The 16,067-nt window shown below is 42.0% G+C and overlaps 1 protein-coding gene across 3 annotated transcripts in view; it reads right to left on the reverse strand.

The window, feature by feature from the left end:
- LOC121562656 (RNA-binding protein Nova-1) overlaps window positions 1-15,833 on the reverse strand; it is a 71,569-nt gene extending 55,736 nt beyond the window's left edge. Inside the window, exons 1-3 of one of the 3 annotated variants that reach the window (XM_041874872.2) lie at window positions 14,063-14,961; window positions 12,141-12,215; window positions 328-471 (exon numbers count right to left, since the gene is read on the reverse strand). In XM_041874872.2, coding sequence (XP_041730806.1) covers window positions 328-471; window positions 12,141-12,215; window positions 14,063-14,219 — 376 coding nt within the window. In that variant the 5' untranslated portion in view covers window positions 14,220-14,961. Of the gene's footprint in view, window positions 1-327; window positions 472-12,140; window positions 12,216-14,062; window positions 14,962-15,718 lie in introns of those variants that run through there. The other 2 variants (XM_041874882.2, XM_041874877.2) reach the window with 2 other exon arrangements.
- Between the last annotated feature and the right edge of the window lie 234 nt (window positions 15,834-16,067).

A 16,067-nucleotide genomic window follows, 5' to 3' on the forward strand; every position in this document is an offset into this window, starting at 1 on the left:
CATGTCATGAGGGAATTAAGAGTTTAGGCAAATACAATTTCACCTTTAATTAACCCTTTAATCCGGTATCTGTGGTGAACTTGACTCTATGTTCGCTCGCATGTCCCTATGTGATCCACGGCTGCATGAAACCTGAGCCTTGATAGAGGCCATGTCTGTTACCCAGTGGAATCAGGTTCCAGACACAACACGTCTGCCTCTTTGAGAGGCAGAGGTTAGAAAATAAATACATATAGGACACTCCCGAAATAAGCTTATTTACTGTTGAAAGATCTCTAAAATACAGCGTCATTGATTGAAATATAGCACTGGTCAACGAGCACTCACCAGGGTAGAAGTCTTTGGATTTGGACAGCTTGATGGTGGCGCCAGTCTCTTTCTGCAGCTGGACGATGGTCTGTCCTCCCTTGCCGATGATGGAGCCGGCCGCATAGCTGGGGATCAGAACCTTCAGGAAGTACTCACCTTCCTCTGCAGGCAGGAAACAGAAAAAGGAAGTCAGAATATACTACACTCAGGTGATTCATCAACCTGTACTAAAATCATACAGCCACTATCATCCATCTCTGTTTTGCACCCTCTTTCCCCCCTCAACCTATACATTAATCTTTCAGGCATCCTTAAACTCCACAGAAAATCATCTAAGTGCATGGTTAGATTATGATGACATTCCATAACAACTATCCTCTTTCCATGCATTTACAGCTGTAAATCATTTTCACAAATTGATTTAATTGAATCTTTGCGTTTCACAGAAGAATCTGCTCTTTGTCATCATTTTGGCAGACCGTTATTAATAAAGGGCTATGTGATCTGTTAAATCTAATCAAATAGATGTAATGCTTTTGGAAACACAGTCACACATTGCATAACCATATTCCCATATATACACCATCTACCGCTACACAGTCTGGTTTCCATAAATGTCCCTTACACTTTGGTCAGTTTCAAAACTACTGTATCCATAACATAACTTTTACACTGCTCTCAGCTCCTGTTCTTCCGCCCACCCTCCTTGGATATAGGACAAAACACGAAGGCACACAGGCTACTGTAGTAGGAACACAACTGAAACATCAAAAGCTTGAAGACATGAAGGCATTGCTTCAAAGTTGGCAGATGGGGGGTTAGCAGCAGAGAGGAAACAAAGCTACCCCCCAACCCCGGAACAAAAGTGTCTTTGTTTTGTATGACGATGGCTACCTGACTGCTGGAGCATCCACATGCTTCCCATCCAAAACAGTTCAGAACAGTACCAGTCAAAAGTTTGGACACACCTACTCATTCAAGGGTTTTTCTTTATTTCTACTATTTTCTACATTGTAGAATAATAGTGAAGACATCAAAACTATTAAATAACACATTTGGAATCATGTAGTAGCCAAAAAAGTGTTAAACAAATCAAAATATATTTTCTATTTGAGATTCTTCAAAGTAGCCACCCTTTGCCTTGATGACAGCTTTGCACACTCTTGGCATTCTCTCAACCAGCTTCAACTGGAATGCTTTTCCAACAGTCTTGAAGGAGTTCCCACATATGCTGAGCACTTGTTGGCTGCGGTCCAACTCATCCCGAACCATCTCAATTGGGTTGAGGTCGGGTGATTGTGGAGGCCAGGTCATCTGATGCAGCACTCCATCACTCTCCTTCTTGGTCAAATAGCCCTTACAAAGCCTGGAGGTGTGTTGGTTCATTGTCCTGTTGAAAAACAAATGATAGTCCCACTAAGCCCAAACCAGATGGATGGCGTATCGCTGCAGAATGCTGTGGTAGCCATGCTGGTTAAGTGTGCCTTGAATTCAGCAAAGAACCCCCACACCATAACACCTCCTCCTCCATGCTTTACGGTGGGAACTACACATGCAGAGATCATCTGTTCACCCACACTGTGTCTCACAAAGACACAGCGGTTGGAACCAAAAATCTCCAATTTGGACTCCAGACCAAAGGACACATTTCCACCGGTCTAATGTCCATTGCTTGTGTTTCTTGGCCCAAGCAAGTCTCTTCTTCTTATTGGTGTCCTTTAGTAGTGGTTTCTTTGCAGCAATTCAACCATGAAGGCCTGATTCACACAGTCTCCTCTGAACAGTTGATGTTGAGACGTGTCTGTTACTTGAACACTGTGAAGCATTTATTTGGGCTGCAATTTCTGAGGCTGGTAACTCTAATGAACTTATCCTCTGCAGCAGAGGTAACTCTGTGTCTTCCTTTCCTGTGGCGGTCCTCATGAGAGCCAGTTTCGCTTGATAGTTTTTTTTGACTGCACTTGAAGAAACTTTAAAAGGTCTTGAAATATTCCAAATTGACTGACGTTCTTGTCTTAAAGTAATGATGGACTGTCATTTCTCTTTGCTTATTTGAGCTGTTTTTGCCATAATATGGACATGGTCTTTTACAAAATAGGGCTATCTTCTGTATACCCCCCCTACCTTGTCACAACACAACTGATTAGCTCAAACGCATTAAGAAGGAAAGAAATTCCACAAATTAACTTTTAAGAAGGCACACCTGTTAATTGAAATGCATTCCAGGTGACTACCTCATGAAGCTGGTTGAGAGAATGCCAAGAGTGTGCAAAGCTGTCATCAAGGCAACTTTGAAGAAACTCAAATATCAAATATATTTTGATTTGTTTAACACTTTTTTGGATACTACATGATTCCATATGTGTTATTTAATAGTGTTGATGTCTTCACTACTATTGTACAATGTAGAAAATAGTAAAAATAAAGAAAAACCCTTGAATGAGTAGGTGTGGATTTTTTCACTTGAGAAATACTGCACCAAAGATCTCTTTGGCAGAAATGTTAAAATTAATGGCAGATTTCTTAAATTCTGACTATTTTGAGGAGGTGTTTGCTGGCTACAGCATCTCAAGATGGACAAACAGGTCTATAGCCTCTTCCCTGACTGGGACTTTAAGGTCTATAGCCTCTTCCCTGACTGAGACTTTAAGGTCTATAGCCTCTTCCCTGACTGGGACTTTAAGGTCTATAGCCTCTTGCTTGACTGAGACTTTAATGTCTATAGCCTCTTGCTTGACTGAGACTTTAAGGTCTATAGCCTCTTCCCTGACTGAGACTAATGTCTATAGCCTCTTCCCTGACTGGGACTTTAAGGTCTATAGCCTCTTCCCTGACTGGGACTTTAAGGTCTATAGCCTCTTCCCTGACTGAGACTTTAATGTCTATAGCCTCTTCCCTGACTGGGACTTTAAGGTCTATAGCCTCTTCCCTGACTGGGACTTTAAGGTCTATAGCCTCTTCCCTGACTGGGACTTTAAGGTCTATAGCCTCTTCCCTGACTGAGACTTTAAGGTCTATAGCCTCTTCCCTGACTGAGACTTTAAGGTCTATAGCCTCTTCCCTGACTGGGACTTTAAGGTCTATAGCCTCTTCCCTGACTGAGACTTTAAGGTCTATAGCCTCTTCCCTGACTGGGACTTTAAGGTCTATAGCCTCTTCCCTGACTGGGACTTTAAGGTCTATAGCCTCTTCCCTGACTGAGACTTTAAGGTCTATAGCCTCTTCCCTGACTGGGACTTTAAGGTCTATAACCTCTTCCCTGACTGAGACTTTAAGGTCTATAGCCTCTTCCCTGACTGGGACTTTAAGGTCTATAGCCTCTTCCCTGACTGAGACTTTAAGGTCTATAGCCTCTTCCCTGACTGGGACTTTAAGGTATATAGCCTATTCCCTGACTGGGACTTTAAGGTCTATAGCCTCTTCCCTGACTGGGACTTTAAGGTCTATAGCCTCTTCCCTGACTGGGACTTTAAGGTCTATACCCTCTTCCCTGACTGGGACTTTAAGGTCTATAGCCTCTTCCCTGACTGAGACTTTAAGATCTATAGCCTCTTCCCTGACTGAGACTTTAAGGTCTATAGCCTCTTCCCTGACTGGGACTTTAAGGTCTATAGCCTCTTCCCTGACTGGGACTTTAAGGTCTATAGCCTCTTCCCTGACTGGGACTTTAAGGTCTATAGCCTCTTCCCTGACTGGGACTTTAAGGTCTATAGCCTCTTCCCTGACTGGGACTTTAAAGTCTATAGCCTCTTCCCTGACTGAGACTTTAAGGTCTATAGCCTCTTCCCTGACTGAGACTTTAAGGTCTATAGCCTTTTCCCTGACTGGGACTTTAAGGTCTATAGCCTCTTCCCTGACTGGGACTTTAAGGTCTATAACCTCTTCCCTGACTGAGACTTTAAGGTCTATAGCCTCTTCCCTGACTGGGACTTTAAAGTCTATAGCCTCTTCCCTGACTGAGACTTTAAGGTCTATAGCCTCTTCCCTGACTGGGACTTTAAGGTCTATAGCCTCTTCCCTGACTGAGACTTTAAGGTCTATAGCCTCTTCCCCTGACTGGGACTTTAAGGTCTATAACCTCTTCCCCTGACTGAGACTTTAAGGTCTATAGCCTCTTCCCTGACTGGGACTTTAAGGTCTATAGCCTCTTCCCTGACTGAGACTTTAAGGTCTATAGCCTCTTCCCCTGACTGGGACTTTAAGGTATATAGCCTATTCCCTGACTGGGACTTTTAAGGTCTATAGCCTCTTCCCTGACTGGGACTTTAAGGTCTATAGCCTCTTCCCTGACTGGGATTTTAAGGTCTATACCCTCTTCCCTGACTGGGACTTTAAGGTCTATAGCCTCTTCCTGACTGAGACTTTAAGATCTATAGCCTCTTCCCCTGACTGAGACTTTAAGGTCTATAGCCTCTTCCCTGACTGGGACTTTAAGGTCTATAGCCTCTTCCCTGACTGGGACTTTAAGGCTATAGCCTCTTCCCCTGACTGGGACTTTAAGGTCTATAGCCTCTTCCCTGACTGGGACTTTAAAGTCTATAGCCTCTTCCCTGACTGAGACTTTAAGGTCTATAGCCTCTTCCCTGACTGAGACTTTAAGGTCTATAGCCTCTTCCCTGACTGGGACTTTAAGGTCTATAGCCTCTTCCCTGACTGGGACTTTAAGGTCTATAGCCTCTTCCCTGGCTGAGACTTTAAGGTCTATAGCCTCTTCCCTGACTGGGACTTTAATGTCTATAGCCTCTTCCCTGACTGGGACTTTAAGGTCTATAGCCTCTTCCCTGACTGGGACTTTAAGGTCTATAGCCTCTTCCCTGACTGAGACTTTAAGGTCTATAGCCTCTTCCCTGACTGGGACTTTAATGTCTATAGCCTCTTCCCTGACTGGGACTTTAAGGTCTATAGCCTCTTCCCTGACTGGGACTTTAAGGTCTATAGCCTCTTCCCTGACTGGAACATGAACCCTCAAACTACCGACTGAGGTCATTTTGACCCCATAGGTGGTTTCTTAAATTCTTACATTTTCTTATGACTTGTCAGTCAACTTTTTCTTAATAAATCTAAATAATTATTTTAAATTGACTTTTTAAAAATTCAAGTCCTTTTGGGTCATTTTGACCTCATTTTGACCTCATTTTGAACACATAATTCCGCCTATAGAAATGGTATAGATAGGACCTTCATTTGAGTCTAGGTTTCTCTGGGGACATAATTACAAGTTATCCATGCCACCAGAGGGTGGAGGGGGACCTGTATCAGTGATTTTGACCAGATAGACGGATCATCTACAAAGATATAGCTCCCCATGTACTCACCTAAAATTCTGCTTTTCTGTACCACGTATCGTATGACTGTGTACAAAACCAGAATTACCTTATTTTCTTTAATATAGAAATCTGCCAATGGTATACAAAGTCTGCCAATGGTCTAAATACTTGATAGAACTGCAATACTGAAGTCAGATATGTTCTGAATCTCGGCGTATTCTCTGAAAAGTCATTATTCTAGGGCAGGGCCCTACAACCCTGTTCCTGGAGCGTTACCGTCCTGTAGGTTTTCGCTTCAACACAAATCTAGCACACCTGATTCTAATAATGAGCTAGTTGATAAGATTAATCAGGTTAGTTACAACTGGGATAGGAATGAAAACCTACAGGAGGGTAGCTCTCCAGGAACAGGGTTGGAGATCCCTGTTCTAGGGCAAATCTAAAAAACGATTTATTTGAATCCAGGTTTCTCCAGAGACATAATATTAAGCTGAGCAGCTCAAGCCCCTGGTTCACCTGGAGAAGATTGACCTCAAGAGACACATGTAAGAAGGGGTGTGTTATGATGAGCCTCTGTTGACTGTCATGGACAAAGTGGAATTTTTATTTAGGGGGAGGGGAACCTATTGGAGTGATCTTGACCTGATCACCTGCAGATATGGAGCACCTTATGTACTTGCCTATGGTTATAACTGGTTATAACTAGGTATGACCGTGCACAAAATCTAAATTACCTTAGATATATGCTTAGGTGCAGTCAAAACAGCTCATAAAATTATGTCAGTGGTATGAATGCTTGGTAGAATTGTAATACAGAAACCAGCTAGCTCCCCTCTGAACGTACATATAGTGCTGTATTGGTATGTATTCTCCGAAAAATAGTTCTGCTATGGAAAATGTTATATAAATACCAGAATTCCTTTAATACCCTCCAATATTCTATATGTGCAACTTGTTATGGTATTTTGGTTGCTATAACATTAGTTTTGAAGTGACTTTGAGGATTTGGGAATGCTTTTTGAAGCATCCTGCCATAGGCCCTACCACTCCCATTGTGTCACCAGCAGTGATGCTAATGCTGGCTGTGGGGTAAGTAAATAAAGAAAACTAAGCCATATGTCTTTCAGGATCAATTGGTGAATTCCTTTTTGTCCCATAAATTTAGCATATTTCAAATGTTGTTGTACTGCCCCTTTAAATGACAGACATTTTTACCACACATATGACACTTAACTGAATGAATATTTACTTAACTGAATGATACTACAATCAAATTATGGTAATTCAGCTTTTTAGTGTTAATGTGGATGTGTATAAGGGAATGTATTTATTTCAGTTTTACATAATATGCTAATTAACTGTAGCTTCGCTAAAATAACAGTATGTTTTGGTAAAACACTTTTATCTGATAACATTATTTACATGTCTAATGATGTTTTGAAAATATTTAAGTTGATATTTTTCTATTATTTTTGCTTTTTCCAATAGTTTCTTCTTGGGGTCAAAATGACCCAAGTTGGTAATTCACGTATGTAAAATATGTTGGTAGTTTGAGGGTTAAGGTGACATTGTATCGCAGTGTCTCAACCAATTGCCTGGGTCCTCTCCTCCTCTCCTAATATTCCACCACAATTAATCCAGGTTGACTCCCCCAAGGCGGCAGATATAAATAGGATTATTATTACGAGGGCATGGTTTTGTGTCACTTCACCACACACATGCACTGTTGATGTGCAAGCTACACTACGGATGGAACAGGGCATAATACCTGTTCTATACTAATGCAACAGCAATCAATCCACTGTGCAAGATGTGGAGAAGGGATGGGGGGGGGGTCATGAGTTATGACACCATTTCCTTTTGATTGCCGGTTATAATGATGGCTACCCTCACACTTTGACTTGAGTTGCAATAAAATAGCGACACCTCTTGCATGTGTATTGATGACTTCCTAGCATGTGTTCAGGAGTGTCATGCTATTTCTAACCAAGAACACTAAGTACCTTATAGAGTGTTGGTGAGGGAGATGGTGAGAGGGGTGCAGGCAGGCAGACAGAAGAGGTTTTGGCTTGGCTGGGGGAATCATCAGCTAATTGAGAGAGTTCATTATCTTTCATCAAAACACTCACTGGTCCTGCTATAATCTCATTAATCGATGCACCCCCACTTCTTGTGTTGTGTGTGTGTGTGTGCAGAGAGTGTTTGTTAGAAATAGTGTTTTCTAAGCACTGCTTTTCTCCTCAGCATGCTCCAAATCATAAAATTGCACCTGGTCTGTTGAACCCACCCAAGGGGCGATGGAGAGAGAGCGCTTTACACGAGGAGGAAATACGATACTTTCCGTTCTAACTGGGAGTAAGGTCATAGCGATGAAATCATACATAGAGCTGGGACAGACCTCTGCGTTTTAAAGCAGGTTATAGCATTGTTTTCTCCCGCACAGCACCAGCTGACAGTAAGCCTGCCTGCGCTGAGTATAAGAAGCAGCAGAACTGCCTGCGTTCTGCATTGACCCAGATTCCCAATAAAGCCAAGACTGACCTCGTTTTGATTGGGATGGGTCTACTTTTAACCAGCCTCAGTTAATAAGGGAATTGATAAATAATATCAAACACAAACGGGTTCTGCTGCTGCACATGAACCCTGATACGCACTCAATACAAGTACACACACACAAATACAACAAATACACAGACAGACAGGTGGACATACATACATACTGTATATCCATATAAACATCTCATAAACAGTAAACACACACCTTTCATACACAGTGGGCCACTTTTAGACATAAAAATTATGTTCTAATTGTCTCTGTTTTTAATCATTATTATACAGATCTGACTGTATCATGGCGAGTCCCAGTTACTCAGATGATAATCCTGCATGCAGCCCTTCCTAATCAAGCATGATGACTGTGCAGATGCTCGGCTATTCCTGTCTAGACAATCAGCATGCATTCTACATCGATCTCTGATAGGGAACAAAAAACCACTCGCTCTAACCCTGTCAGATATATTTCCTTGACGCTGTCATAAAATAGCCAAGGCAGGCTAGGGCAGAACATCCTTAGATTAAATTTGTACGTTTTGTGTGAAGAGGCTATTAGCTGAACTCTTGTGGGTTTTAAATAATTGGCTCATACATCCCAGTGAAGACTGTGGATGGATTGATATAAATGAGCATGGACCTGAAAGAGACGTGATCCGCCCTGAGCAGATGTTAGGCATCAGGATTGTAGTTCCTAGTCTTAGTCTTCTTTCCGCTCACACAACACAAACAGGGAAAGATCCCAGCAGTTAAAGTTTCTGCAGGAACATAGTAATTTAATCTCACTTGTCAGTGCATAAGACTTAAAGGGTTACTTCAGGATATTGGCAATGAGGCCCTTTATCTACTTCCCCAGTATCAGATAAACTTGTGGATGCCATTTCTACATCTCTGCGAGCAGTTTGAAGGAAGTTGCTAACAAGTGCTAGCGCAATTGCTAACTTGCGTTAGCGCAATGACTGGAAGTCTATGGGTATTTGCTAGTACGCTAGTTAGCATTGGCTCACAAAACTACCTCAAACGTCCTTCTTACTGGACACAGAGACATAAAAATGGTATCCACAAGTTCATCTGACTGTGGGGAAGTAGATAAAGGGCCTCATTGCCAAAATCCAGAAGTGCCCTTTTAAATGGAGGAAAATCAGTCGACTATTGTGTATTTGTGTGTGCGTGCATGCGTGCGTATGTGTGTTGTCAGAGAAATGCTTCTAACTCACCACTCCCCATATGTTCTATTGGGAAAACGACAAAGTGAGCCAGCTAGGTCAGAATACATCCCGCATGTCTTACTCCTACTATGCTTGGCGTTGGATCAATGTCATTCGGTCAAGGGTGTGTGTGTGTGTGTGTGTCATTATGTGTGTATGTAAGGGTTAGCTACAATAAATAATGAATAGGCACCTGACATAATAAACTAGTTGATAAACACAGCAATCTGTTGCTAGGGGCTCCCAGGAGTCCTGGAGCCCAGAATAGGCTCCATCAGCCTGGACGGTTCTGGGGATCTGGTGTCGGGGGCTGGGTGGGCCTCTGGGCTAGGCTAAAGCAGTGGGGAGTTGGAAAAATGCAGTTCACTTAAGCTGGGTGAGTTTGTGTGGGGGAGCGGGGCTTAGTCTCACCCTCCACTCCTTTTGTTCAAGTTAAATCTCCACACCAGTTAGCGGACAACCACTTGTCTTGGTTCTATATGGGGCCTACTCTGAGTCATGAACCCTAGAACATGAATAAGGCTGAATAAAAGGTATTTCACATCTGTAGCCATTCTGTTGTCTCAGAGTGTTTTCAAGGTCACCAGTGAATCTGTATGACCTCCTGGTGGCTGTCCTCCGTTCCTTATATAGCCAGATGCATAATGTGTTTCCGTTTGGTCTAACCAGTGTATAGTCTTTTCAAAATGTCCCCCCTTCTAGTGTCCACATTTGACCCTTTCTGGACACGGCTATCTGAACTATGCTAATGCCCATACTGAGCGACACTCCATCTCCAGTGTGTGTGAGTGTGTGAAAGGCGCCATGCATTGTTCGTCAAGCATGGCTGTTTCGAGAGTGGGCTAGATCTTCCCCTCTGCATCACTCTTTTCATCGCTCTCATCCATATTCATCGTGAGGCCTCTCCTCCACTCGGCAGCGGGCTGGAGGAGACAGGCGACTTCTGCGTCCAATTGTAAGCCACCATTTCGAGAGCATCACCCGCCCCAACCCTAACCCCGCCCTATACAATGGGATTTTTTTTTTCTTTGACGCAGTGCTTTAAAAAAATAACAGATGAAGAAGAAGAAGAAGCAGCGCCCCCTTCATGTTAATGGTAATGGATGGGGATGGATGGGCAGACACGGCTGCATGCGGTTGCTGGGGGTAGGTAGTGAATGGCAGCTTGTGATTGATGGGGAGGTGAGTGGGTAGGTGGAGTAGAGGGCTCAGTCGTGATGGGCTGAAGGAGAACCATGATTTGCATAGATGGAGAGCAAGAGAGCGCCGTGCTGCCTAGAAACGCTCAGCTGAAAAACAGCCATGCCGCAGAGAAGTGGGAGGACGCAGTGTTTCGGCTACAACAGCCCGGGCTAACACACACTGGGTGGCTACGAGATTGGCGGGCGATAGGCCGGGACAAAGCTTATATTTGCCCTTTGTTCATAGTGCTCCTTCACCATCATTGACAAATCAATTTGCAAATGTTTATGCAAAGCCTCTATAAAAAAACAGCTCTGCTCTCTTTTGGTCTTTTTCACTCTGTGAAAGTGTGACGCATTCTCCTCAGCACCATTGGATCAATCCGGGGAAGGTAAGTCAGCTCAGCTCCGGAGAGGAAAGCAACACAAAACACTATCGATGCGATCGATAACATCAAAGGCCCTGTCCAATAGACCGATGGCTCAGTGCTGTGTATGGGTTCTGCCAGAGAGGGGGGTAGAGTTGGAGAATCATCACACCCCCTCCCCCTCCCATCACTAGCTCGTCTGGGTCCTCAACGTCCTCACACCCCCTCTCTGTTCACCCTCCACCCTCCCCGGACTTATTCACAGTCTCCTCACGTCATTTGGTAAGGGCATTAAAAGGCCTCCTCACCACTGTCCACTAAAGCCACTTTGGTGCCAGTCCATCCATTTACGAAATGACTTCATCATATCTTATTAACGTGGACAGAGGGGAATATAATGTTTTTATTTATAAGAGGGGAGTTGGGCTGAAGACCTATCTGAATATGTGTCCCATGGGTATGCAGTGGGAGCAAGTCAAGCATGTGGATTGTAAATGAAATCAAACCAAGGGAGTCGGTGATAAGAGTGTCACCATATATAACATGTAAACATGATTTATAGCCTCTATAGGCTACAGCACAATGCACTCTCATCCCATATCTTCTGTAGTATGACTGAGACAGAGATGAACATTCAGTAGAGTAGACAATATTTAGATAACACAACATTCATTGAGGTTGAAATAGGTCTAATCCACTTTATCATCATTCCCAATCAATCCCCCCTTTAACAATGACATGCAAAAGGAATGAAGGTGATCATGTTAATTACGAAATTATAAACAACCAATTGAATATACACAACATATCCAATAGCTAGGCAAATATTACAAATATGATAACCTTTTCAATTCCATAAATATGAATAGCATGACAAAATAAGCATGGCAGTTTAACATGAAAATGGATGCTATGGACTTAATTATATAACACGTAAACATATGCCTACATTTTCTGCAGATGATATGCTTATAATCAAAGCTTTCATGATAGTCCATATAGATAAGATGCTTATGAATTGAGCTATATTTAATCAGTTTAGCTCAATAAAAGATGTAGGCCGAATATATGAAATCAGATTTACAAGTTTTCCTAAATAGTTTCAGAAAAGATTGGGTTATTGTAGTCTGCAGACTATTTTTGCCTTTCTTTAGGAACTATTCATATCACTGTCAAACTGCTATAGCAATATTGTAATTTAGTAAGCGAATAGCAAAAGAAAGTAGAATAACAACAAAATCAAATTGTCTCTCTTACCATGTGCCTCAGAGTGTGATTCCTGGTGAGGGAATACAATGCCTTCAGTTTCAAAAAGGGGCTGCAGGAAGGCCACTATACAGAAAGAGGAAGCACATTGTGTGTGTGTGGCAAAACTAATGTTATCACAAATGATTATGAGGTACTGTACCCCCCTGTAACTGGCTTCAATGTCCTGAAGTCTACAACTGATTCTGTTTCCTACATACAGTATCAATGGTTGCTCTGCTATAGACACATTCAATTACTCTGGGGTATTATGATCATGAGGGTATTGTTTAGAATGGTCTCAGTGGATCTTTAGTGAACAAGTTCTGAATGTTTGTGTGTGATGCAAATATTAAAACATCAAGCTATTGAAGTGGTTGCTAACATTGAACTTGTTATAACCGACTGCTATAATGCTTTACAACTTGTTATAAGCATGTATGAGCCTTTATAATGTATTCTTATAAAGCTTGTATCTTTCCAGGACATTGCTTTTTATATCATTTCTGAGAAAGTAATTCCAATGTTTAAACAAAAACAAACTGTCATTTTACTATGTGTAATCTCATTGAGTAGATAGATGTGTGTGTGTAAGTGTTTTGAGATAGATGTGTGTGTGTAAGTGTTTTGACTGGGCGTCTGTTGACTACAATACTCCATGGGAAAGTGTGGTGGTTTACTGTACTCGAGCTGTTCTCATAATCACAGACATTTAATTTGGTCAAATGGATGAGATATGTGTGTAGGTAATGTCTCCCAAGAGTGCTGCATGGTTTTTAGATATGTGCAGCTGTGCATCGATTCGTTTTAACAAAGCTGTCTCACTTAATTTCTTTGACAGCGTTTAATCATCGTAATGCATTGTGGGAAATTACTTATTTGGTCACTATGTGGCTATTTTTGGTTGTAAGCAATATCATGATATTGTTATGTGTGTGGTAAGTAGGTGCGCCACACTAAAATGCCTATTCTAAAATAAAATAAATGTATCTTCAAAAATGTTTTGTAAGCCTATCAAAAGTCCATGAAGTCAGGATAAGTAAATACTAATGGTATAGTAATAATGTCAGTAGAGGATGGAAATGCTTGGCGCATGACAGCATGTAAACCAAAACCAAATGGTGATTACCTATGGTAACATCCATGTTTGATCCAACCAGTGAATCGAATCATGATTGGAATGTATTCAATGGCAATGTAGCCTTTCTTTAATGTGAGGTGCAGTATTTCGAATGCTACAATGATAATGATGAAGTATAAGCAGTGACTGCATAATAGCAGATGACAATGTTGCACTGAAATGTAGGCTCCTGTATTTAGGCCTACTACTAATGGTGTCTATGTGAATGTGATTGTCTTCTTGAGTAATTGCACACAAAGAGACTAGAGTAGCCTAGCCTATGTGCCAGATTATCGATAATCACACGATTGCCCGTCACAAAGCAAGGGATGTGAGCGCGGTCAACAATGGAATGTTTTTCAGTTGTTTGTAGTTTGGAGACTGTTTTGTTATTTTGGACGTCCGCAATTTATTTTGCGTAAAACTAAAAATGGGTCAAATAAAATATGAATGAAATAACCCTTTTAGGGTCTAGATAGCACCTTTTTGTCTAAGAGCATACATGAGACCTGAGGGTTCCCTCCAAATCAGCACCCTCTCACTCACCCCCGTCATTGTCTTCATTCCATCAACACAAAGGATTTTCCTTAATTTGTAAATAAATGCAATGGAAAAAGGACTACAACATGTGGCAATATATTTGACATTTTGCTTTATACATCACTAAATAACACTAGTTTCGGTGGTGTCGAGGCGTGCTCCATCAAGATGATAATCAACCTGCCATCCTTTCCCTTTCTTGGTGCTACCCCAGTGTGGGTATAAGGATAAACTGGATTCACACATTCGAGATAATCCCTCATCTTTTACTTACCTCCCGTGTTTGTGCGTTTAGTGCTGCTAGCCTCGGTTGGGGTCTCCAGGGGTCTTTTACGCGAATCGGGTGGATCCGACTCCATGTGCGGCTGTTGATTGTGATGGTGAGGATTCAAGAAAATCCCGTTTTGCTGTACTGCCCCGCCGGCCATCATTTTTAAAGTAGGTTGGGTGAAACTGCGTTTATCCCTTTATGCAACGTAACCAATTGAAAAAATAGTATTTGAATAGACGAAGCGATTCAGAAATCGAAAATGCCTATATTCTTGAGAATGAAATAACTTGCGCGTTATCCTCGCCTTTTCAGAGAACACGGAGATGCTACGCAGAGTATAGGGGCTATTTGTTCTAATCGAGGAAGACGATGCTTGCGCTGCGTATGGAACGTAACCTCAACAAAAATACAATGAACGGATAAATGATGTCCCGCTCCTGATACTATAAACGTGTTATAGAAAGTAGGCTAATTTAATCTTCCATTAATTTCTTCATATGTGGGTTATTTAATTCCACTGCAATAAAGCGCATATTCCTATCAAGAAATGCAGAACGATGGCGCTCCTCTCTGTATTGCAGCTAGGCAATGGTCAACAAAATAAAATATCAAAACAAAAATATACAGACGACAAAGAGTTTAAATAAATAAAGGGAAAGGAAAGGCGGTGAAATAAAAAATATGGTGTTCTATCCGGTCCTCCTTTCGTGCATGAAGACACCTTGCAGTTCGATGTTGGAGGGCAAGGGGTGGGTTTTCAGGAGGGTCCAAAGGGGAGAGAATGCCGAGAATGGATACAAAGCTAGAGGGTGATGCGATTTGTTTGTAGTCTCTCAGGAAAGATGCTGCAATCTTGCGTTCAGAGCATCCCTTCGCTGACTGACTGTAGGAGTGCAGGGTATCGGGTGACGTCATGAGGATCAGAATACATCCCTGTCAAATGTTGAGAAAACGAGCCGCCCCTCTCGTAACGCGATTGGATGAACTGATTTTCTCCGGCAAACCGAGTATAAAATGAATGTCACATGATAAAGAAAGAGGAGGTGTCGGGACAACATGGTCTTGGCTAGAAGGGATACAGCTTTTGTAAAATGTACGTCAAAAGTTGATACTTTTTTGCATTTTAGCTAACCCTAAACCTTTTCCTAAACGTAACCTAATTATCCTAACCTGCTACGTTAATTATCCTAACCTGCTGCGTAAATTCTCCTAACTTGTTACGAAAAGGTACATCTGACAAAAACTGTATCCCATCTAGTCAAACTCGGACAACTAACCGAGGGTCGCGCTGCACAGGAAGATGTAAAACATAGGCTGATTTGGAGCCGTAACTTCTAACTGCGCTCCACAGTGCCTCGTTCACTGAAATTCGTACTGTGAACATTTTCTGAAAATAAAAAACCGCCACGATTAAGTGGCTTAGTCATAAAACACTATTATTATTATTATTATTATTATTATTATTATTATTATTATTATTGTTATTGTTGTTGTTATTATTATTATTGCCTATTACGGTAGGCCTAATTATTAGAGTGTAGGCCTACATCCTATAATTTCCATAACAGCGTTGACTAAATAGTTAAAACAAACATATTCTAAAATAAACCCTTTTTAGAAACTGCTATACCTATAGGAAAGGAAACTGGGAAGTACTACCTGTGTGGACTCCAGCCATCTCCGTGTGGAAGAAACCAAATGGAGGGATCCTCCGTGCGCGCGAACTCCCCGAGCCGGGCTTTACTGCCTCTCTCACACACAAACACACTTGCCGGCACACACCCTCTCTCCCTGTTCAGTCCTAGACAGATGCTGAGCGCCCTTCGAGCTCCTCTAGATTCTCGTCAAGGTGACATTGCATCGACCGTGGCCTACACACAAGCAGGGATCTCACACGATTTCAGATGGTTGTGAAATTCCAAACGGTGAGCCATTTCGGTTTTCTCCGAGAATACGCCGCTTGATGTGTGGAAATACGTGGCAAATCCAAGGCAGATGTATAAGACAA

This window comes from Coregonus clupeaformis, chromosome 5 (genome assembly GCF_020615455.1).
Source record: "Coregonus clupeaformis isolate EN_2021a chromosome 5, ASM2061545v1, whole genome shotgun sequence".
Classification (NCBI taxonomy): Eukaryota; Metazoa; Chordata; class Actinopteri; order Salmoniformes; family Salmonidae; genus Coregonus; species Coregonus clupeaformis.